This window comes from Hirundo rustica, chromosome 4 (assembly GCF_015227805.2).
Source record: "Hirundo rustica isolate bHirRus1 chromosome 4, bHirRus1.pri.v3, whole genome shotgun sequence".
Lineage (NCBI taxonomy): Eukaryota > Metazoa > Chordata > Aves > Passeriformes > Hirundinidae > Hirundo > Hirundo rustica.
The window spans coordinates 71,108,616-71,133,569 of record NC_053453.1 but is presented as its reverse complement, the minus strand read 5'-3'; the positions used below and the strand labels follow the sequence as shown (position 1 = coordinate 71,133,569).

The 24,954-nt window shown below is 43.8% G+C and overlaps 3 protein-coding genes across 6 annotated transcripts in view; all 3 read right to left on the bottom strand.

Annotated features, from left to right (window-relative positions):
* LOC120752212 (solute carrier organic anion transporter family member 1A2-like) overlaps positions 1–12,733 on the bottom strand; it is a 51,366-nt gene extending 38,633 nt beyond the window's left edge. The window contains exons 1-4 of one of the 4 annotated variants that reach the window (XM_040062968.2): positions 12,597–12,719; positions 9,263–9,315; positions 9,090–9,146; positions 6,808–6,892 (exon numbers count right to left, since the gene is read on the bottom strand). The gene's annotated coding sequence lies outside the window, so the exon portion shown is untranslated. Of the gene's footprint in view, positions 1–4,551; positions 4,623–6,807; positions 6,893–9,089; positions 9,147–9,262; positions 9,316–12,596 lie in introns of those variants that run through there. The other 3 variants (XM_040062967.2, XM_040062969.2, XM_040062970.2) reach the window with 3 other exon arrangements.
* Positions 12,734–18,739: 6,006 nt separating this feature from the next.
* On the bottom strand, positions 18,740–19,979 carry LOC120751756 (DNA/RNA-binding protein KIN17-like). Its single transcript, XM_040062090.1, has one exon. The coding sequence runs from the start codon at positions 19,977–19,979 to the stop codon at positions 18,813–18,815; it is 1,167 nt and encodes a 388-aa protein (XP_039918024.1). The 3' UTR covers positions 18,740–18,812.
* A 1,016-nt stretch (positions 19,980–20,995) lies between these two features.
* On the bottom strand, positions 20,996–21,887 carry LOC120751759 (RNA-binding motif protein, X-linked 2-like). Its single transcript, XM_040062093.1, is given in 2 exon segments — positions 20,996–21,380; positions 21,382–21,887. Coding segments are annotated over 2 exon segments (876 nt in total). The 5' UTR covers positions 21,873–21,887.
* Between the last annotated feature and the right edge of the window lie 3,067 nt (positions 21,888–24,954).

Here is a 24,954-nt window from a genome sequence, read left to right as displayed (position 1 = left end):
GGAGGAGATGGTCAAGCAGAGCTTCAGAGGAAAGGTTATCTCACTGGCTCCAAGTGCTGCTTCTGATTTCAGAATGACCACAAAGTGACACCAGAAATGTTTAGGCTGGAAAGGACTAAGACCATCAACTATTAATCCAGCAAGTCCCTAAATGTCACAACCCACACGTGGTTTTGAGCACTTCAGCACCAGCTCTGTAAACACAAACACCCTGAGTGAGCCTAGCACAGCACAGAACTGCTAAACCACGTCATCTGGAGCTGAACAACTGCAGAAGAAGCCTCTGCTTCATCCTAGTACTATTCCTCTTCATTCCACATCTCAGCAAACATGACTTCTGTTAATCGCTCCTCACAGCTAACAACAAAATTTAATTTAAACCCCAACTTTTTCCACTTTTTCTTTTACATTGAACAATTAGCACTGGAGATGAATGAATGACTCTGCAGAATTATTTCTATCAACTACACCCTAAGCATCAAAGGCTCATAGAATATCCCGAGCTGGCAGGGACCCACAAGAATCATCGAAGTCCTGCTCCTGGCTGTGCAGAGAACAAGAATCCCACCACGTGCTTGAAAGCATTGTCCAAATGCTCCTTGAGCTCTGTCAGGCTTGGGGCTGTGAGCACTTCCCTGTGGAGCCTGTTCCAGTGCCCAGCCACCCTCTGGGTGAAGAGCATTTTCCTGATACCCAGCCTGAACCTCTCCTTGCACAGCCTCCTGTGTGTCACTTTCAGCCTTAGTGTCTGAAAGGAAGCTGTACTCTGGAAGATTGTTAACAGAGGGTTGGTTTGTTTGTTTTTTTTTTCCAGTATGCTGCAAAAAAGACATCACTGTATCCCTAGAAGGGTATACATGAGTTCAGGCCTCAATCCAGCAGGCAGTGAAATTCTAATTTTACAGGGGCTCACCTGTCATATTTCTGGCACTTCCCTAATTTCATCGTCATTTTGCACCTCAGGATCCTCAGCAAAGCTGCGCCCCCAGATCACCCTAACTAGGGACGGTGCTATGGAACTTCCCAACAGCTTTTCCAGAAAGATCTCTCCCACCAGGAGGGATGTTTCCCCTCTCACTGCAGAGCACAACACAAGAGAACCAAAACTTCAAATGCCTTCCTCCACACTGCTGCCTCTAGGCAGTGCTGCTTGCGCTGGTGGTCCTGTAACAGGTAAAGCTCATCCTTTCTAAGGCACTACTAATTTCCAGCCCTTCTGGGGGCTTTTTCTCCTTTTTTTCCCTCTCCCCTTCTTGTTTTGGGAAAGTGTGAAGGGAGGAAAGAATCAGTGAACTAAACATTGCCTTGAAAACAGCACAGACAGGAAAAGCAGCCGGGAAAAAGATAACCATGTTTTCCAAATTTGCGCACAGACACAGCTTCACACAGTCACCAAAACAGCCTGACTTGAGTGTGCAGCTCAAGCAGCTATGCAGAAACAACATGGATTCTTCTAGTGACCACATAAGGCAGCATGGCACAAAAGAGTTCAAAATCAAAGTTTTGGAGAAGAGGGTGAATACATTTTTGTTGCTTAATTTTCTTTTTTTGCCCAAAACTCACGGAGACTTTCAGACTTGCATCAAAGTTTTCAACTTTAACGAATCTGTACGTCAAAAGCCTTCTACCACACGTTCAGGTAGGTGTTTCATAATTCATTTAACAAACTAGAAGGCACATATTTCTGATGTGATTTTTTTCAGGAAAGTAATAATCATGTTGAGATCGCTATCAAGCCATGAATATCATCATCAGATCACAGAATATCACAGAATCATGGGATATGCTGAGTTGGAAGGGGCCCACAAGGATCACTGAAGTCCAACTTCTGGACCTGCACAGGACAGCTCCAAGAATCCCACCATGTGCCCGAGAGCATTTTCCAAATGCTTCTCTCTACAAAACCTGGCTAGAAATAAGAAACACTCGTAAACACCAGGAGATAACTTCTGTGTCAATTTAAAACCCCAGAACAGAGTGATTTCAGATCACTTGCAGCACTAACAAGAGCACCCCTGACACTTGTGAGAGTTCTGCAGCAGCAGAAGAGCTTTGGCATTCAGCCATTTCATTCACACTCTGTGTACATCTGTGTGCATGCACATGAGTAAACACAGCACAGGACAAAACTCTGCAGCTTCAGGTAAAAAGGAATTTCCTCCTTGCATTTCACTGGTGGGAAAACACACTGAAGTTCTCAGTTTATGCTGGGCCTCAGCTGACTAACCCATTTTATTATTTATAATAGCCCTGCCAGAACTAATATTAAAATTTATTTTTATCTGGTTGAAAAATTCTTTTTGTCAAGATTGAGATTCTCTATGATTAGTGCCAAAAAATTTAGAATATTGGAAGAGTTTTAAATCAGGACACATGTTATTACCTGCTTTAGGAGATAGGGAAGAGTGAGATAAGAAGCATAATTCATTAACATTATGATCATTGTCCTTGCAAGTAAAGTAGGAAAAAATAGAGGAAAGCATGATGGAACTAAGGAGGCACCTAATCTGCAGCCTGGAAGTTATGCCAGAGATGTAAGAAAATAGAGAATAGCTAAGATAAAGGCATGTCTATAGCTGGTAGAGCCAACTTTTGCATTTTTGAGACTAAAATGCATCTCAGAGACTCACTGGCACAAGAAATAAAGAGTTTTTCTGACTCTCAGGACTCAAAGAAGATCATATGTTTCAGACAGGTTTTCTACACAGGAAGTAGTTTAATTCTAGAGGTGAAAAATCTCACTTTCTTCATTTAATCATCACATTAGGTAACAAGTTTGAGTAAAGGCTGCAGGATTTAGCCTACTGCTGCTACATATCTACAGAAAGAATCAATATTGTGCATTGTTTTGAGAAATTGTTTTCTTTACCCTCTATTCAGCATCACAAGAAAGAGACATGAGTGACATCAATCAGTGTTCATAAATTTTACTGCTTGTGTATTACACCATATTTATTTATATACCCTGAAAGGGGCTGGAGATTGGGTAGGTGACTAATGCTTAGGTTATAAATTGCTGAGAGGAGAAAACCAAACATAACTGTGAACTTCCTCCTCATATAAATGCATCCATCACATTATAATAATATGAAGTGCAGTTCTAATGAAAACTGATCTAAACATTTTTTTTTTTTTAACCTGGATATCTGCATTATATTCACTTATCAAGTAAAACTCTTGAATTTGTTTGGTTCTATTTCTACAGAATTAAAGAACTAGAGAACTGGCAAAAAACTCTGTGGCATCAGCTTTCCTTGTGTCTTCCATATCCCATAAAATCTCTTTTTCGCCCCCAAAGTTTGCACAATATCTGATCACTGGAATCAAAATAACCATCAAATGAGTGGCCACAGACTGTGAACTTGTTATTTTATATGCTGTGCCTCACAATCCCTCTCTGAAATAACTGTTTGAAAAATGCCTGGTGTTTCAACCTGAAAAAGATAAGCTGGAGACAAGACCCAAACAAATAGTGCACCTGCCTCATCCTTTTCCATGGTGTTTCACTCTCAAACCTATGAAACACTGCTCGTAAACAAACACTGTTAACTATTTCACTGTGGCTGTAAGCAGGCAAGAATGTAGACATAAAAAATACAATGGTGGTGTGAATGTGCTTATAAAGCCGTTTTCTTTGGGCAACATGTTTTGCTGATAGTGAAATCTGAATAAGTCTTCAGGCTTTTCAAAGCAAAACTGAGTAACAAAGTCACACACACCACGTATCAGGCAGTGTTTAAATACAAAGCCAGTCCCCAAAAAAAGCCCAAATGCACAAGCATAAGATAAAGCAGGAATATTTTGCCTAAGGATACTCATCACTCAGTATCACCCATTATCATTCTTTTATTGCATCTACTTGTGTTAGTCACTTATACACTACTTAAACCTCTGTTGTTTTCCCCTATTTTCTATATAATGCTTTTGCTTTTCAAGGCTTTAAAGGCTACTTTTGCAGCCGTAGAACACTCTCATTGCACTTATCTATGCCCAACGTGCAACAAATACATGTAAGAGAGCCTTCTCCTGCTGATATCCTTGCTCTCCTGGCCCCGCAGCCTCTTGTCCCCAAACCCTTCTAGAGACTCGTGGCCTCTATCCTGCATCTCAGCACAAATATGTTACTTGAAATACATAAATCAGTGCCACCTGGAATAGGATTCTGCAGTTGCTGCTGTCCAAGGAATGGAATGAAAAGAGAGGTGGCCAGACTGGCTGCAGACTTGAATACAATTACACAGCTGAATGCATACACAAGTAAATGATAACCCAAAGGAAAGGAAAAAAAAAAAAGAAAAAAAGTTTTCTAGTGAAGCACAGAACAGCATCAATTTCCACAAATGAGACTTAGCCTTAACTGGACAGGGAACGATTGCTCTGAGCCTGTGGTATGACAAGAACATGAAAAGTCACTTCTGATAGCAAGGCAGAAGGCATTCAGCATCCTTACCACCTCCCCATTACCAAAACTGACCCCTTCCTCCCTTCTACCTCCCCATCACCAGCTCCTCACTGGCAAGCCATGGGGTATTGATGGCCACCCACACTCACCCTTGCTCCAGGCTGCACCTGAGAGATGGCTTAGAACTGACAGAGTAAAGGCTGCAGCCCCACACTGCCCCGAGAGCTCCTCACTCCTCCCACACCCAGGTCCCCTCTCTCCAGCAGAGCGGCTCAGTGCTCCAGCTGCTCGTCTCTCTTTCAAAGAAAACTCAGGAATAAAAGCAGCTGTGAGTCAGGAAGGCAGCCAAGTTTGTTTGCCCTTGAAAGGAGGTGGTCACGCACAGAGAAAGACAAAATGCGCAGAGGACTCCTGAGGAAATGTATCCAGCCTGCTCTCTCCTCTAGGCATTAGACAAAAGCCCCACAAGCTGGGCAGCAAGATGCCATTGTCACAATCCTGAGGGACATTTCTTTTGTGCTTTTTCAACACGAGTAAAGGAAGCCCCATACACATTGCCAAGGAGGAAGCACCTTCCTCATGGGCTGAGGTTCCCTCTCACTCTGTATAAAAGTCCAACGGTTTCTTCACTTAGTGCCAGAAACCTCCTCAGATTATAGTGGAAACTTCTATAAAGCAACAGGGTTAGCAAAAAGAAAGAAAAAGAAAAAAAAAAAAAAAGGTTTAAAATAAGTTCCAGAGACACAAACTGTGATCATACATATATGTGTACATTTGCAATAACACCCATGAGTGACTCCTGCACGTCAGCAGGAGCGTATTTCTACAGAACGAAACTTTTGGAAAACAGAGAAGATGAGGGCTGAATACTTGGAGAGCAGGAAAAACGTTTTCTTCCTGAGGTCCCACATAAAGTGAGAAAAACAGAGAAGCCTGATTGCCCACCATTTTCCCTCGAAAATTTCAGATGCTGGCAGTGTTGTAGGCTATAAAGTGAAAGCCAGGGATGCCTTCACCCTGTGAACCCTCTGGCTGGAAAAAAAACCTTCCAGGTAGATGACAAAGCAAAGAGTAAAGCACACTTTAATTCTCAGCATGCGTGTGGTTCATCCACCAGGCCACAAGCATCCCCACCCTCCTTTTCCTCCTTCCTTTTGCCAGGAGAGCAGTTTGGAGCTGCCCTTGCTGCTTCTGCAGACACAGCCCATGGGGCTCAGCAACGGGGCTGAGATTCACCTTCTCACCGAGAGATGGACGGTTCCACCTGGGGTCACCTCTTTCAGTCCTTGGCTGTCGTGATTCAACACCTCTGTCATGGAAAAGGGAAAGATCTTTCTTCTAAAATGGATTTACATTACAAGAACGCCAGCAGAGTTTGAGCTGATGACTCAGGCCATCTGAGTGAAAAATTAGTCAATTATTCTCCATACAAATCACTCCATACTTTTTTGGGGTATGTTTGTTCCAGGGACTCATTTGGTTCACTATGGAGATTTAACGAACAACACTAACTTCCAGAAAAAAAAAAAAAAAAAGAAAAAAAAGAAAAAAGAAAATTAAAAGTGCGCAGTCTCTCTCCTGGTTCGTGATGGAATCTGTTAAATTCATTGCCCTGGGAGCTTAATTCTCTTTTTCAAACTGAGGCATTTACAAAGTGATAAAGTCGACTGGGTTTTCTCCCAACACCTAGTGCTCAGATAAAGAAACAGAATCTGTTACTCTGCTGATGAGGTCTCTATTTCTCCCCTGTTTGTGCTGCATTCAGTTTTGCTCAGCTACAGCCCTGCTCTCGCTGGTGCTCCTTGTCCTTCCTCACCTCCATGTTCCACACACTTCTCCCACACCTGTTGAATTCTGCATATGATTCAATCTTTTCCTTTTTAGCCAGGTAAGAGAAAAAGTGCACAGAATAACTGTTAATTTTTTATCTTCCACATCATTTCTAGACTGCAGCCTTTTTAGCAGGAGGCAGGAATAATGGCACAATCCTTCAGCATCATTCTGAAATCCTCTACGCTCCTCTCTACTCCAGAAGAGAAGAAAGTGAGCAGTTTACAAATACTGAAGAGCTTAGAATTTATTAGCAAGCAGGAATTTCCTTCCTGCTCACACAATGGCTACAACCTTGAACAAACTTTTGTGTCACATGGCAGAAAAGAGAAGACAACAGCTACTCATCCCATCAAGAATCTCCTGAAGTGCTACTGAGATCAAAAATTGGCACCAAACACTCAAACCACTTTTATGTCAGGTGAGACACATGACACCTAGCAGTGTAATTTTCATTTCATATCAATTACTTGACTTCCCTTTTTTTCAAACACAAAATACCTTTCATTCAAGCAACATATATTTGATGGCTTTGGCTGACACCTCTGACTACAAACAGCTTCTTCCATACTCACACGTGCATTTCGATGTTCATAGACAAGCAAGGATTGAGAACACTTCCAAAATTTTTTTCTATAGCTCGTTACCGGAATGAATTTGCTGGAAAAGACAAGAAAATGCTAGTCACAACAAAATTTTGGAGCTGAACAGTGAATTAATACAGTCTCCAAACAAACCTAGCAATAATACCATAAGCATTGGCTAGCCCTGAAATCAGCTCTCCCCATTAACAAGCGATAGGACTAAAGGAAATGGCCTCAAGTTGCCCCAAGGGAGGTTTAGATTGGATATTAGGAAAATTTTCTTCACCAAAATGGTTATCAAGCATGGGACCAGGCTGCCCAGGAAGTGGTTGAGCCACCATCCTTGAAGTGTTTAAAAGATCTGTCACGTACAGACATGGTTTAGTGGTGGATTTGTCTGTGCTGGGTTAAAAGCTGAGCTCAATGGTTTTAAAGGTCTTTTCAAGCCTAATTGATTCTATGCTTCTGTTGTTCTTGGGGAATTCTTTCAACAGTCAGGTTTATACTCACATTTCCCCAATTTTCTCTAGTCACAAGTTAAGCAGCCAACATGGATAAGGTCCACACAAATACTCATCTGCCCTCCTATAACCCCGCTTAAACACCAGCAGGTCCAGCTGAATTTTGCCCCTGGTAAGGATTTCTCTCTACCTAATTGTTGTTAGTAGGAACTTTACAGGACCTCTGTAAAAATGAGGACTGAGGGCTTTTTTAGACCATGAGAAGAGATCGTGAGGAAAAGCTAAGAGCAACAAAAAATTAAGGACATTTTGCTTCAACCCTTCCTTGATAATAAAATTCTGCTTTATAGAATCATAGAATGCTTTGGGTGGGAAGAGACCTCAAAGATCATCCAGTTCCAACCCCCTGCCATGGGCAGAGACACCTCCAACTATCCCAGGCTGCTCCAAGCCAGGTCCAACCTAGCCTTGGACACTTCCAGGGATGGGGCAGTCACAGCTTCTCTGGGCAGCCTGTGCCAGGCATCACCACCCTCACAGGGATGAATTCCTTCCTAATATCCAATCTAAACCTACCCTCTGTCAGTGTGAAGCCATTCCCCCTTGTCCTGTCACTCCAGGCCCTTGTCAAGAGCCTCTCTTCATCCTTCCTGTAGGTACCCTTCAGGTACTGAAAGGCTGCATTTCAATCACCCCAAAGCCTTCTCCAGGCTGGACAATCCCCATTCTGTCCACCTTTCCTCATAGGAGAAGAGCTCCGTCCCTCTGATCATCTTTGGTGCCTCCTCTGGACTTGTTCCTACTTTAGCAGGTGCTCCTTCCTCTTTCTATCCCCCCAAAAATGAAAAAGTCTACGTGATGCCTCAGCACTCCTGCAACTCGTCATTTTGATAGTTTGCTGACATTTATTTCAATAAACACCCTTTCCTGCCTGAGGTTTGGAGCAGGATTCAGGCAGCCAAATGGGCTGCAGGACAGTAACAAACTTTTCATCACTAAATGTATTATTATAATGATAATATCATTTATTATATTTGATCTTCAGTTACCTCAGAGTAGCCTTTTTTCACCAGAGATACACACGGAATTGTAACCCTCCAATCCGTGCAGTCAACAATAAGCAATCATTGGATTTATACAGGTTTCTTTAATGCTTTTCAAACATTCAGAAATAGTATCAGTATATTTCATTTATCAGCAGCGCTGTCTGGATACGCAGCTTAATTTTCTAACACAAACTGTATCAAAAATATTTCTGTGAACATATGCTGTGGTAAATCACATTTCTAAATTGACCTGTATCTATCTTGCGCTGAAACTTTTATAAATACTTCTTCCTCTGAAAAATGTGATTACTAAGCAAGGGCCTTAGGGTGCCCAACAAAATCAACGAGTGTTTTGCTTTTGCTTTAAGCCACACAATTCTCTTATTTTTCTCTACACTGAAAAGAACACTGTTTGCTGTGTCAACACAGCAAATGCCCAACAGGAAACACTGGAGTATATGAAATAGCACATTTATTTGTCAAAATACTTTTGGGGAGAAAGGCTTGTTTGTGGATGTGAAAAGACCAAGGGACAGTTTCCAGTTTTTCACTGCTTTTTTGTGGTAATTTTAAAGGGTAATACCTAAATAAGGTAAACATTCTCAGAATCAGGTTGCAAAAGGTGTGCTATTTAACATCCTTTTAATTTTTTAAAAAAACATATATTGAAAAGAAAGGAAAATTACAGATCATTTAAAAGCAGAAATCTGTTCCTTGACTTTGTAAACTAAGGTGGCTTGCAGCCAGAAGAACCTTGCTGACTTACATTCCTGACTCAGTCCTTCATTTTGCCACCAGTAAATTCACAGGCATTCTGTATTTACTGAAAAATATTTTTGAAAAATTATAAAAAAACAAATGCAGAAGTTGTCTGTAACTGGAAAGAGGTTTTCTAAATGCGGACTTTTCAAAGTTAATGTCCATATTATTCATACTTACATAATCCCCCATTTTCAGATCCCAACAAGGTGATTGTTAAGGTCATGCTTTTTCTGTCAAAAAAGATTTTGATTTTAAAAGTAGATGAACATATTTACAATTTTATGAATCCTGCCCAGAAGACATGGTCAAGCTGACCTTTTCAGAAAAGTTATATGACAAAGGAGAAAGTGATCCTGAGGGCATTGTGCTACTAGAAAAAAAATTCACTTTCCAAAAACTTCGATCAAGTTCAACCTCTGATGCACCAGCCAAGCTAAATGACAGCACCTGTGTGAAAATGAATCATCAAAAGGGACTGATGAAAAAAACATTGCAGAAGAGTTTCTCCCTCTGCAAATGACAAGAGAGAGAAAGAGACAGAGAGAAAGAAAGAGACAGAGAGAAAGAAAGAGACAGAGAGAGAAAGAAAGAGACAGAGAGAGAAAGAAAGAGACAGAGAGAGAAAGAAAGAGACAGAGAGAGAAAGAAAGAGACAGAGAGAGAGAGAGAGAGAGAGATTGGAAAGTTATGCAGTCATACAGCAAGACAAGTCATAGAAAGCAAGACAAAAAGTATGCTTTTCTTTATGTGCAACATTTTGATGGGTAGATGTCTACTGGCCACACTTGCTCAGAAAAGGAAAATTTCTTTACCTTGCTGGTTATTGCAAAGTTTTATGATACATTCATTTTAATTTGCGACTTTCTTCCACTTCAATGTTATTTACAAATCAGCCTAAGCAGAACCCATCTTAAAATGCCACACCCCAATTTGTTTCCTACAAATAGCAGAGAAACATCTGCCATTTTCCTGTATACCAGACTGGTCAGAGGCTTAAGACAGGCAATACTCAGTCCTCATCGTGTCAGAATTACAATCCCTGTTCCTCTGCTGTCATTGGTAAGGCATTCCTACAACAGCATGTTTAGATTAGATATAAGAAGGAAATTCTTCCCAGTGAGGGTGGTGAGGCCCTGTCACGTGTTGCCCAGAGAAGCTGGGGCTGCCCCATCCCTGGAAGTGTCCAAGGCCAGGCTGGATGGGGCTCTGAGATGTGTGGTCTAGCAAAAAGGTGTCCCTGCCCATGGCAGGGGGTTGGAATGGGATGAATTTTAAAGTCCCTTCTAATCCAAACTATTCTATCATTCTAAATATTTTTATGAAGTTGCTAAGTGCAATTTTCCTTTCAGCTTGTCTTGTGCTGTTGGAATTATTATTTGTCAGACATTGGATTTTTTTTTTTTTTAATTGTTTTTTTTTTTTTAATAAGAGCCTTAAAATGTTATAGGGTTTTCTTGTCTGTTTGTTTCATTCTGTGTGTGGGAGTACACCATTTTTCTAGTGGGTTGTCTATGCTAAAGACAAAGATGTCATAAACGATTTACAGCCCATGTAAGTAAGCCACCAGGTATTTCCAACTAATGATAGTTAAACCACTCGATTTTCAAAGCCAATTGTTCTGAAGAAGTTATGGTTATACATGAATTTATCTCTAGCTGCAAAGCTCTCTTGAGCTCTATCCTACTGAGTAAACTCTGGCTCTGAGTGTGTTAAAAAACACCGATAATTAAACCCCTTACTCATTTTTTTTCCCCACAAGGGATTACTTCTGGGGCTATTCTGTTCTGCAAGAATAAGATTGAAGTTGCACATGACACTTGCAGAGGTCTCATATCCCATGATATTTCTCCATTTTGTAGTATTTGAACTGCCACTGCTGTCAGAAATCAAGGTTGGGGAGAAGGATCAACTTCCAGGTAGGAAGAACAAATGATTGAAATTTTGGATTTTAAAATATGTTTCTGTGCACCTACTTAGCAGCATAGCAGCACTTTCCCCTTTCCTAGCAACCTTTTCTCATCTTGCTCTGAATTCCACATCAGCCAGTGCTGCTTTTTCAGATGCAAGCATTGTATTTATCCAGAGATACACATTGGCAAACAGATATGTTTGATGGGAAAACATGCAGAGCCGTCAAGCCACGCAAAACTTGACAACATTCCAGGAAAAATTTTGTTTCATGCGGTGCAAGAGGTGACCCCACAATGGAAAGAACAAATTTGTCAAAAAATGAATTTGTCGAAAGGAAAGAAGAACGTGGCCTACAAAGATCCTGCAAGAAAACTACAGTCACTGCAGAATATTCTTATGACCTCTGCAGATAGTCAGTAGCTTTTGTACTAATTTCACTAAATCCTCAGTTAGAGTAACTTGAGATAGGCTTAACACTTCTGTACAGTCAAAGTAAAGCCACACAGAAAAATAAAAGATTGTCATGGTTCCGTTCCTTACTCAGAATGATCAAGGTCCATTCCCAGGACTACAAATCATAGCATGAATTTTTACCTGTGAAACATTTAAAGCATTTTGAGATACAAAGATGAAAGTGGTCTTAGCACACCATAAAAATGAATGACACGGAAAATAAATAAATAACTAAAACAGAAAATTAAATTGGTTAAGCAAATGTATTTAAAGTAAATCTAGTTTATAGTCACGATGCTACTAAATCCCTTGGTTTAGAATGCAACTTCTTACTTATGGAAAAACTACAGTCAGAGCTTTATAAGTATCCGTACATAGAATTATCTATATATATCCCACGTTGTCATACATCATAGATGCCACAAAAACAGAGCTTGGTGTTGTCTGTTGCAGTAAGAAGTAATGTAAAATAAAAAAAAAAATTAGAGTTTTAAAACACTAAGTAGAAATCATGTACTGAATGAAACTCTCAGTGGCAAGGCACCTGTGACAGAAAAGCAGGAAAGAACTTAATGTATAATAAGCCGTTGTTCACCATAAGCCCCCGAAGAAATGACAGAAAAATAAGCAGCTCACAGAAGAAGTCTCTGTCTCAGTTCTGATAGTTTCATTTATCAACAAACAAGTTTAGCTCCGTGACAAGACTGCATTAAGGGAACTATTAAGCTAAATGTGCCCAAATGTTATTTGTTTTACCTGTCAAAAGCTATTAGTGTCAGAACCACTGCCAACATACAGAGAGACACAAAAGCTGGATGGTTTAGGCTATTCTTTTAAAGCACCGTTAAGGCTCTGCATGGATAGAAGCTCTTTCCCTTACCTAACACTACCCCAGCAAGTCAGGAAACAGCACAAAACCTAAAAAAATTTAAAGGTTAAATCTTTATCTTAGATGAAAATCACCCTGGGGAGAATTACATGTACATAACTAAACCATCAGTCAACATTATATTTATGTAATCTGCCTGGCCACATCAGCACAGGCACAGTGCTTGAGCCAGCTGGCTGGAGTGGATACCCAAAAATGATCTGCAGACACAAGGTGTTTGAAGCACCTGCTTTAGAATTATCCACAATATTAACTTACTTGCTATTTCTTCCAGAGTGTAGGTGATTAAAATCTTGGCTCATGAGCAGAGGGATGATGGGCATCTCTGACCATAGCTGAACTACCAGGTCCCTCCTGCATTAATGGTGCATTGAAACTTTGCAGGGAGAGGCAGCAAAACCTTTTTTAGGGCGGCTCCTAACAACTTTTGGCAGCAGCCCCTGCATCAAAATACACCCAGCATTGCACCAGGGAGTGATCTCAGCTGGAACTTGTTGCCCAAATCCAGGAGGCAGCCCAGAGGCAATCTTCCACACAATGAGGATGACCAGGGCAGCAGGAGATGGATAAGAGGTGCAGAGAACTGGAGATGTACAAAAACATGCAGATAAAGACATTTCTGCCAGGCATTAACAGGTTTTAATTCCCTGATGGTTCCTCACCTGGGACCTCTAATGCTGTCTGCCTGGGAGCCCTGTGGGAGCTCTGGGTCACCCCAACTCCAGGTTTGTTCCCCCACTGAGGGCAGCTCTGCTTCCATGGCCCCCTCAAGCAAGACTGCTCTCCTCACATGCTCCTCCTCTGCTAAAAAAGTGTTGCTATCAACTTTATAAAATCTAGATGCTTTTATTAATAGTTCGGAGAAAGTATTGTTCTGGGAACAGCATCTGTAAATGTTCAGAACAGCAGGAAATGAGCAGATGAGGTGATGTTTGCTATCACAACAATGCTAGAAAGGAGGGGAGGGAAGGAAAATCACATGCATCAATATAAAGCTATATGGGGAAAAATAAATTTTCTATCCTGAGAACTTATCACTTCCTAAAGCTGAATTGTGAGCCAGATGCTGAGCTGGCTCTGTGCTTGACCTAGCTGGAGCCAGGCTTCTCTTCACTGATGACCATCTGTCCAGGGGCAGTGCAGGTGACAAGGAAGGAGGGTGTCTGGAAAGGGAGCAGTGTCACAACCCCTAATACTGTAAATTTCCCTGGCAGAACTAATCCAGGCTGCCACAGGCAGTGACAATCAATGGGAAGTGACACAAGCGTGGTCTGAAAATGAGGTAACAGAATAGAACTGTCACTGTGCCTCCCAGGGCAATGATAAATGGTGTCATCTCTGTTTCAGGATGTTTCAGGTGAGAAGCAAGCTTTAACCACACAAATTAGGGAAGAGGAATGAAAAGGTATTACACCTAAGAATAAAAAAAATTAGGTGACTGTTACATTGCACACATTTGGCTTGCATTCTTGCTATGTACCACCTCATTGTGCACACTGAAAATCTCTCTGCTCTTTTCCCTGGCTGGATCCTGCCTGAGCCAGTAGGCCTTGCTGCATATCTAAGAACATATCCATTCCAACTATTATTTTCCTCTCCACATGGTTGATTCACAATGGGTGGGTTACAGAGTGGCTACTAGACTCCGGTAATCCTTAAATGTTATTTGTGGGATTCCCCATTTCTGGGGGAATTTCTACATTGGCTTCCCTTAGCAGTCAGTTGGTCCCAGTATACTTTTCATATCTCTTTTTTTACCCTGTTTCTATATTCTGAGTTTGTTTGAGTATTTGCTTTTGTCCAGACAATCTTAAAGAAATGGGGAGATATTTAATTTTAAAAAGCTAGCACTGACACAACACAGGGCGTTACATTAATATTTTATTTGGCAAATACATCAACCCCAGAACAAATCATACTATTCATAAAGTAAAATATTCTCCATGCAGATTAGCGGTCCCTTCACACCAGGAGGTTAAAAAATAAGTACATTTTCTGCTTCCAAGAAAGAAGGCCTGCAAAATGGTACAAGAATTTGCATGATGTTTCTCCCAGTATACAGGTGCCCCACAAAAACCAATTAGAATGGCTTCATTTGGCATGCTTAGGTGAATACAGGACAATACTGATTTATTTTAATTGAAGCACATTCTGACTGTGAATTAATTAAAGAGACCATCAGAATCACAGCTCATGTCAGACACATGAAGACTCATGAAAAGTGTTCAGGAATTAAGTGCTCTTTAGAGGCTCACATCTTTTCTGCTTTCCCCTAACAAAGGCAAGCTTAAAGATTAATGTTCCAGCGAGAGCCATAGCAAAATAAACTTCTCACAGATCCATGGTAATAACATTTACTCACACTCACAGAAATGAAAGCAGAACCCAGTCAACATATTTTCACTGGCAAACTCCTGAATGTTTTTGCTAACTGCTGTAGTTTCAACTAATAAAAATATTTTGACAGCACAAAACACTCATTTATCTGCTATTTAACTAAGCATTAATTTATTTTCAAGTCCAATGTGTCAAAATTACAATGTTCGGCACACAAATGTTTCTAGAGAAGAAATCCCAGTAGTAATCATTGCAAAAATAAAGAAAACATACTAATCTCTGGATATCTTGTTGAAGGATGCATCAAAAGCAGCTACAGTCTGTTTTTTAATGCACTGAAATGACAGTAGAATGCATAAGAATATTATAGAGGCATTTCCAAGCAGCCTAGTGGTGAAGGCCACTGGACATTTTGGAGTTAGCATTGCACAGAGCAGCTGTCCTGGCTCGGCAGGTTCAGGTGTGAGGGTGCAGCCTGCTCTTCTTCATCCTGCACACATCCCTTGGTCCCAGGATGAATTTACCCAGTGAAGTGTAGTGAGGAGTCTGCTGTCAGCTCCCACTCACACAGGCGATTACACCAACTGCACAGCCTTGCCTTTATCTAAGAGCGCAACGAGTTCCCACGAGAACATCTTTTTGTTTGACAGTAGAAATGATTAATAGGAATGTTTTCGGGCAGGAGAAGACTATAACAACCCAAAAGACCACGGCACCCCTTCCACCGACGAGAGCAACACAGCGTGCTGCACCCCGACTCGACGGCAGCCCCGGCCGACCGCGCACCGCCCCGCGTTCCCAGCTCCGGGAGAGGCGTAAGATTATCCGCAGCTCTCCCCTCTTAGCTCTGCCCGTGGGGCTTTACTCGATACTCCAGCAAGGGAGGGGACCGTAGCTCCAGGCATCACTCCCGGCCTGCTGCAGGCGGGATCACCTGGAATCAGAGCTCCGAGAGAGCACGGGTGGGATCCCCTGGGAACAGCGCTCCGCGGGAGCACGGGAGGGATCCCCTGGGAACAGCGCTCCGAGAGAGCACGGGTGGGATCCCCTGGGAACAGCGCTACGCGGGAGCACGGGTGGGATCCCCCGGGAACAGCGCTCCGAGAGAGCACGGGTGGGATCCCCCGGGAACAGCGCTCCGAGAGAGCACGGGTGGGATCCCCCGGGAACAGAGCTCCGAGAGAGCACGGGTGGGATCCCCCGGGAACAGAGCTCCGAGAGAGCACGGGTGGGATCCCCCGGGAACAGAGCTCCGAGAGAGCACGGGTGGGATCCCCCGGGAACAGCGCTCCGGAGCGGGCGCGGGGCACCGGGCGGAACGGGGCTTTGGCGCAGGGGCTGCGCTGCGCTGCCCCCGGTCTATTCCCGGTCTGCCCCCAGGCTATTCCCCGGTCTATCCCCGGTCTATTCCCAGGCTGTCCCCGGTCTGTCCCCAGGCTATCCCCGGTCTATTCCCGGGCTGCCCCCGGTCTATTCCCGGTCTGCCCCCAGGCTATTCCCCGGTCTATTCCCGGGCTGTCCCCGGTCTGTCCCCAGGCTATCCCCTGTCTGCCCCCCGTCTATCCCCTGTCTGTCCCCCGTCTATTCCCAGACTGTCCCCAGGCCATCCCCGGTCTGTCCCCAGGCCATCCCCGGTCTGTCCCCGTGGGTGCAGCCCCACAGAGCCCGGCTCAGCGCGGCCCTGGCCGGCCGGGACCGAGCAGCGCTGACTCGAACACGGCCCGGCTTCCATCACCGCCGCATCCCCCGGCTTGGGAACCTCCAGGCACAGCGGTGACCCCCTCGATGGGAGCTGCCAGGGAGGAGCGGTGCGGGACGCGGTGACCGCCCCGGGCCGCTTGCGGAGGCGCTGCCGCGGGCACGGGCGGGGGAGCTCCGCCGGGAAAGGCACGGCGATCCTTCAGGACCGCTCGACTTGGGGGGGGAAAGCGGGGTGGTTTGGGATGTGGGGAGGTGTCTCTTTTGTGGCTCGTCTGTTGAGGGTATCCAGACCCTGAGTGACGGAAACATGTGGCCAATACGCCAAGAGTAAAGTGATGAACGTTAACCTGCTGGGGGGAATGGGAGAAGGGCGGGGATGGGGCAGGACGGGAGGAGCAGAAAAATTGCATTAAGAAGTTTCTCGCAGCCTGAAGGCTGAACAATGTATCGTGGGTGATGATCATGCGGGTTTAGTGCTTAACAGGGAACATATTCCTTCAGGGTGTCAGGAAAAATCCACAAACGCCAGAGATTTATGTCCAGAAAGGACCCAGAGGAGTCCTGCAACTTTATTCGAATAAAGGGAGAGAGGCCACTGGGCGAGGTTTTGGAGGGCACAGCCTACTTTCATCCTAAACTCCCGGCTGCATGTTGCCCTCTTCCTTTCCCCATTGGTTGAGGTATTAGGAAGGTACAGCCCACCCAAACCACCTACCCAATATTCCTCCTTGAACCTGTCATTTTACTCCAAATTTCGGAACTTCAGGCTTATGCACACCCTTGTCTGTGTCAGGAGCCAAGCTCTCTGGGCCCTGCAACAAACCTGTTGCAGCAGAGACATTAATCCCCATTTCAAAGCCGTTAACACCCATAACTTCACCCATTGAATTGTTTGTAAAGACATTAGCTGTCCTCTCAAGGGCATCGCCAGCTCAAGCCCAGGTACTGGCTGTGGGAGATGTGCACAGTGCCAGCTCCACTCCATGGCTCAGACTGCGAGGGACAATAATCCTGGACCATAACACAGGGCTGCCAATGGGCACCCTCCCTCTGGCACAGCCCTGCTAGGCCTGGGAGAAACGGGGCGGACTGTGGCGTGCAAGGGAGTAAAGTTTGGGAGTGAACCCGCAGCATTACAGGGGCTGGCAGCTGAAGGAAAACTTAAAAAGATCTTCTGGCAAGCACCCTGCCAGGCCATGCCCAGGCTGCAGATGAGCAGCACCTGGTGCTGGGGGCATGTACAACCCTCCCAAGGATGGCTAGTGCAGGAACATGTATGTGAGCTGTGTGTGACTGCTGTTTCCTCCCAACAGGTGTCTTTTTTCATGTCTGTTTCAGCAATGAGTATTTTATCAATGTGCAATTAACTCCTAATTAATTGTGAGAAACAAGGCTCACTCTTGATTTTTTTTTAAAAAAGTTTAATAAGGGATAAAAGGGACAATATCCAGGGCTGAGGTGCTTGGCAATCTGCCAAAAGCACACAGCTTAAAAACAATTGTATTACATACTTTTTTATACATATTATATTGGTTAAATGTATATTAATGAGGGTTATACACATTCAGACATTCCTGTGGTTTCACATGTTCTGGGAATTCTTTCACTTCTTTTTAACCTTTGGCTTGTCTGCATGCTATCTTGGAGTTAAATCAATATATTTTATTTCTTCTAGAGGCTCCATTCTGTTGTTTTGACACTTTCTGATAACTGGAGTCAGTAGTAAGTTTTTCTCTTGCTATCTTGTTTCTTGTCACTGTTATCTTATCATTCAGGTAAGATGGTCCACAAATACATTGAATCAACATAGCTATTTCACACCATTATTTGAGTTAAAAGTAAATAAAAATATTTAACATAGTTACTATTTTATTATGCAAAGGTCTAAGTTATAATGTGTTAATCACACTACTATTTATAAACTACACATGGCCAGAGCATTGGCCACAAAAGCTTACACATTATACTATATTAAAGCAGTTAAAAGGGATTACAAATAGAACTATATTAAAATCACTGTGATCAAAAATCAATAAATAATAAAAGCTAGTCATAAATGCAAAAGCCAATACCTATATTGCCATTTATAACATCAATCATACTGCTTATTAAATGGTGAAGGCACGCCGAGGAAAAGCAAGAAACAAAAAACCAGAGTTAACCAATCCAAACAAAAAGAAACAAAAAACTATTTATGTGGAGGTAGAAAGGTTAGAAGGGGTAAGGATAAAAAGGAGTATGATCTAAAGTTTCAATAGCACTTTACATCATTTAAACTTAACAACACCTAAAACTGAACAGAGCTTATAACTTAAATGTAACAATTTAGCGAAGGACTCATTTAGGATTTACTATACTACAGAGTCTTGTGTCTGCCTGAAAGATATCAGACAGATTTTGAGAACCAAAATCTTCTCTGATGCATGATTTAGCACCTCAGGCAAGTTTGGAAACATCTTCATACTGAATATCTTCAACTCTGCGCCCTTTTAAAGGTCCTGAGTCAATGGTTATTGTCACTGAAAATCTCTTCTCATTGATGGATTCCAAAATGCCTTCGTTTCCCCTGTACCCACCATTTAATACCATCACTTTCTTGCCTGGTGCTGGTATTACAGTTTCTAGGTGTGTCTGATCAAGCTTCAGCTTGTGCCCAGAGTCAGTCACGCTCACAACTGCTGTGTATTTGTCAATCACTTCCTTAACAACAGCCTTCTTCTTGTGGTACTTCTCACCAAGCTTTTTTGTTACAATTTTTACAATGATTCCAGGCTGTAACCAGTAGTCTCTTCGGGATGTTCTTTTCTTCTCCTCTTCAAGCTCCATGATCTCATCCAGTGCAGATTTCTTCTTTTTCACTTGGGGCTGACCAGAGCTATGAGCTGCTTTTCTTTTAACTGCCCCCTCCATCATCTTCAGTGCATTCTGTCCAAGGACATTTGTTTTAGAAGATGTTGTAACTGAAGTGATTGCTCCTTTGTTTAAATTAAATGTAACTTTTTCTTCTTTGTTTTCCCTGTTCAGTTCAGTATAGACTGGCATTTCTAGTTCTTTCCCCTCCAAACCCCTTCTAACTTGTTGTTCAATGAATTTAGCCGTTTTTTCTTCATCATCGAGGTCCTGTTTCTGCTTCCCCTCTTGTTCTTGCTGCCTGCGAATGGTCTCTGGGTCCCTGTCGATGTACTGAATGTACCAGCCTTTAGGAGTCTCATCAACCTTGCACAGACCTTCTCTCCCCAGCCATTTCGTAAAATCAGTCAGTGTCTCCCATCGTGTGGCATTCATGTGGATGTGTTCCCGATGGCTGATGTATTCATTGTACACAATATTATTGTGGACTCTCTTTGTTCCATATCGCCTCCGGAGCAATACTAGGAAATCATATCGGAATTCCTCAGAGAAGTAATCCATGAATTGCTGAGGATTTTCAGAAGCCAGCAGCAACTGCCTCTGGTGGGACTCAGACATGCAGTGGCACTTGAAGCCGTTTTCATCGCGGCACTGCTTCTGGCACATCTGGCAGTACCAGCGCAGCTTCTGCAGCCCCTTGGACTTGATGCGATTGGCGATCGCCTTGGGGCTAAGGAAATCTGACTTCCCCATGATGCCAGTCCTGTGCTGATCCTGCTCCTGACCCAGATCCCACCCCCTCTGGAAATGGTGGAGGCCAATTACTAAATAGTAATTTACTTACAGGCCGATCTTACTTTAAAATATTAAAGTGCTTAAGAATGTAGGAACCAAAACTGCAGGAAAAACAAAAGCCCTCCAACAATGTTCGGGTTTGAAAGCAAACCAGTGGGAGATCCCAAGTCAGAACGACAATGAAATAGGAAAATTAAAATAAAACACAGTAGTACAAAACCACTGACAGTGTCAGAATACAACTTGACACCTTGTTGGTCTGTGTGTTGGTAGCAGTCCGATTAAATGCAGTCCTCCTGGAGTGACAGATGTGGTTCTGTTGAAGTAGTGATCCTGTAGAAGGATGTTGTTTTCCCCTGAAGGTCCAGTGGTGAAGTAGAAGGGTCTGATCTTCCTCTGGTAATCCAGTGGAAAAAGGCTGACTGTAGTGCTCCAAATCTCAGACTATATCCAGGTAGGAAGGCTTGGCTCCTCCCCCTGGGCAAAGCATCTCCCAATGGGATGATGTAATCTTATCAGCCATGTAGTGAGACTTAATGGCCCATTAACAGAAGATATCTGTTAACAAGATAACAGAAGGGAGCATGGGTGGTGGTAGAGATAAAGATCACTGACCCACCTGGTTTTACAGCTAGTCCATTAACAGAAGACATCCACCCCATCCCCAACTAGTTTCAACAGATGGGAATAAAATACATACTTTTGGTTATATCTTGCATTGCAACCCAAGACAGGGGGACATCACCCCAGGGACTTAGGGGAGGGGAGCATACTGTGACTCCCAGCCTTCACTGCTCAAAGGACAAACCCCTGCCCCAGCCAGCAATACAGGCAGTGTGGAGAGCCCTGGCCCAGGGTGGGATGAGAGGCAAGGGGAAGCTTCCAGGTGAAAGGTCAAGCCATGACATCCCAGGAGCTCAGAGCAAGTTTGGGCAGGCTTAGGACCTCCCTCACCCCAAATGCTCACCCAGGGCTCAGCAGCGGCCAGAGTCTTTGCCAGAGCCCCACTCCCTGTGCCTGGAATGGGGTTCCTGGGATCTGCCTCCCCTGGGGGATATGTCTTGCTGACTGCTGTGCCTGTCACCCCTCCTGACAACCCCCTCTCTCTTCTCCCACTCCTCCCAGGAGCCTCTCTGCTCATGGCAGTTTTTGTTCCCCCTCCTGTCCTAGTGCCACTGGTGCCACAGCTGGTCCTCATCCCACTGCGTCCTGCTCCTAGCATTCCTGTCAGAGCTCCCACCAGCATAGTGCTCATACCCAGGGTCCTCCTTCTCCTTCTTGATCTTGATTCCCAGATGGGGCTCCTCTGTGCTGACCTGCTTCCCAGCTTGTGGGCTCAACTTTGACCGTTCTGCTCTGCTGCTTCCCTTTCTGCCTTTTCATGGGCACACCCTCATCCTTAGACAGGGTCTTGGATGAGGTGTGAGGTGGCGTTTGTACCCCGCAGCCCTTGGCATGGAGGCCTCTGGTCACCTCATGGCAGTCCTTGGACTCCTTGGGGGGCCGGTAGCTGGCCACGTGGTCCACGCGGATGGTCCGTCCCTTGATCTTGATGCCATTGAAGTTATCCACAGCCAGGATGGTGCTTCTCTGGTCCTCATAACACAGGAAGCAGAACCCCTTGGACTTCCCGGTCCTCTTGTCCCTCACGAGGTTGATGTTGACCACCTCGCCATACTGCGAGAACACACAGATCACATCACCCTCCGTCAGCTCGTAGTGGAGCCCACCCACAAAGATCCAAGCGCTGTCCTTGAACTCTGCATGCCACGACATCGCCTCCTGGACGCCCAGCTCTGCCTCCCGTGTGTTCAGCTCACTGATCAACTTCACCTTCGTCAGGGGGTTCATGGTGGCAGCGGCGCACACTGCAGTTGTGCTGCAATTAAACGGTGGCTGCAGTCCCTCTGGAGCAGCAGATGGGGCTCGGTTGAAGTAACAATCCTGTTGTGAAGGGTGCAGGCCTCCTCTGAAGGTCCAGTGGTACTGCAGATGGGTCAGATCTTCCTCTGGGAATCCAGTGGGAAAAAGCTACTCTGGTGCTCCAAGTCTCCAATTTTTATCCAGGTAGGAATGCTTGGCTCCTCCCCCTGCGTGGAGCATCTCACAATGGGATGATGTAAGTTTATCAGTCATGCAGTGATAATCAAATGGCCCATTAACAGAAGATATCCCCTGGAGGGAGGATAGGTCATGGAAGAGATAAGGAACACGGCCATACCTGATTTTATCAGCTGGCCCATTAACAGGAGATAGAGAACACCGCCCTGCCTGGTTTCAACAGATGGTAACAGAATACACACTTTTGGTTACACCCTGCATTTGCAAACACAGGGTGTTTGCAAAAAAAATTTGAATTCCAGACACAGGAATCTCTCTCTTCTGTGCTTATCTCAAATTCCTCGCTGTGGTTTATTTTATGGAAAGTTCCTGCCACTGTGATCTTGATAGTGTTTGAGACAAGCAACTGTGCACTTTAAGTCCTTACAGACCTCTGGAGGTCCCTTCCAACCTCAGCCATTCTGTGACTCTGGGAATATCCCTTTGGTCTGTTAGGGTCAGCTGTCCTGGATGTGTTCTCTTCCAGCCTCTTGCCCATTCCGGCCTTTGGGGCAAAAAGCTCAGTATAAACTGTTCCATAACCTTACTGGGTACTGAGGTCAGGCTGACTGGACTATAATTACTAGGATCCTCCTTCCCATCCTTTTGGTGAATGGGTGTTACACTGGCCAGCTTCCAGTCATCTGGACCCTCACCAGTGAGCCAGGACCATTGGTAAATGATGGAGAGCAGCTTCACAAGCTCATCTGCCAGCTCCCTCATCACCCTGGGATGGATGGATCCCAGCTGGACACATAGCTTTATGAATATCCAAGTGTCTCAGCAGTTCTCTGACTGCCTCCTCCTGGATAACAGGGGGACCATTCTGTTCCCTGATACCATCAGCTCACCCAAGAGGACAGTTGTACTGAGGGAAGACCACCTTCTCACTAAAAACTGAAGGCATTAAGCACCTCTACCTTCTCCTCATCTGCAGTTACCAAGTTCCCTCTGGCATCTAATAGAGAGCAAAGGTTGGTCTTACTGTCACTGTTGGACACAAAAGACGAAAGGCTACAAATATATCAGAAGGTGAATAGCATAGAAAAAGGCTTTATTGTCTAATTCTTACTACCTTTTATAAGGTGTTCTGATACAGACTTAACATGATTTGTGATTCGGAACGACACCTCTCTAATTCCATTGGTGAAACCAGAGAAAAAGCAGAACATCACCTGGAGAAAGATTGTTTTGAGAAAGGATAGTTGTTTTGCCAAGATTGTTTTGAGAAGAAGCTTTCTCGAGAACTTTTCCCTTGGGAAAGAGTTAACACTGCTAGCAGGCTAAAATCTAACTGACTCAGAAATATCAGGCCCACAGTCTTACCCTTCCTTTTACCATTAATATATTTGTAAAAACATTTTTTATTATCCTTTATAGAAGTTGCCATTTTAACTTCAAACTGGGCTTCAGCTTCCCTAATTTTTTTCTACATGCTCTAGCAACCCCCTTAAATACTTCCTGAGAGACCTGACCCTCCTTCCAAAGATGGTACATCCTCTTTTTATTCCTAAGTTCCTTAGAAACCTCCTTGTCCATCCAGGCCAGATGTTTGCCTCGTCGACTCATCTTTTGGCACACAGGGACAGTCTATTCCTGTGCCCTCAAAATCTCTGTTTTGAAGCATGTCCACCTTTCCTGTACTCTCTTGTTTTTAAGGGCTGCTTCCCAAGGAACTCTCTGAATAAGCCTCCTAAAGAGGGCAAAGTCTGCCCTCCAGAAATCTAAAGTAAAAGTGTTATTGATCTTCCTCCTGATTTCACCAAATACTGAGAACTGTATAATTTCATTATCACTGTGCCCCAAGCAGCCTACAACCACCACATCTCTCACCAGTACATCTCTATTTGTAAACAACAAATCTAACACAATTCCTCCCCTGGTGGGCTCATCCACCGGCTGCAACAAAAAAGTTGTCCTCAAGTATTTCACCCTGTGACAATACACACTTCTATACAAACTACACACCCACACTCCCACTGCTATCACTCAGCTCTGGAAGCTGTTCCCACAGCCTCAAGTCAAAGGTAGTACCCTCCTGAGGGTCACTACCTGTCAGAAGAGAAAACCTAAGATTTTCAGCATCCAGGGTTCCAACATAAAATCAGGGTTACTCATAAAATCAGGCCTGGTTCCGCTAAGTTACTAGTTGGCTTGTCAATTTTTCCTTGTGCAGCTAAATAGCTTCCAAATTTTAATGAGAAAGTACCAGAAGAATTAAAGTCAGTTAAGAAAAATCTATTCTTGGGGTGAAAAACAAGGGCACCTGCAGTAAACAACCAATCTGTCCCATGAGAATCAGTAAAGGAAATAGGCAAACAATAATAAGAATGGAGATATTTGATGGACAAGTCAACTGCCCTTTATTAACCAATAGAAGAATTGGTAAGAAAACAATTAAGCATTTAGTATTGCACATGGGGTCTGTGAAAACTGTATAAAATGAGTTGCATGACTAAAGATTTGGCTTTTCCTGCATGAAGATGTGATCAATGCAAGAAGAAGAGCCTGTCGCGAATGAAGAAGGTGAAATGAGCCAAGCTGACTGTTGGACTGACCCTGGAAGATGGGGTTAGAGTACAGTATTACTGTTCATCTAAGTGACCAGACCTGTTGTAGATATGGGGTGGCACAGTGGGTTTCCTCCAGCCTGGCTTGGCCACTGCAGCTCTGTGCGTTTTTTTTCTTTTTTTTTTCTATTTATGGTGGGTCTTGTTTGGTTGGTTTTGGTTTTGTTATTTTAGGGCGTGGTGGTTTTTTTTGTTTGGTGTTTTTTTTTTTTTTTTTTTTTTTTTTTTTTTTTTTTTTTTTTTTTCTTATTTTAATAGGAAAA

Bases quoted from the DNA above. Each gene is read 5' to 3' on its own strand.
- LOC120751756 (XM_040062090.1), bottom strand. From the start codon at position 19,979: ATGGGGAAGTCAGATTTCCTTAGCCCCAAGGCGATCGCCAATCGCATC.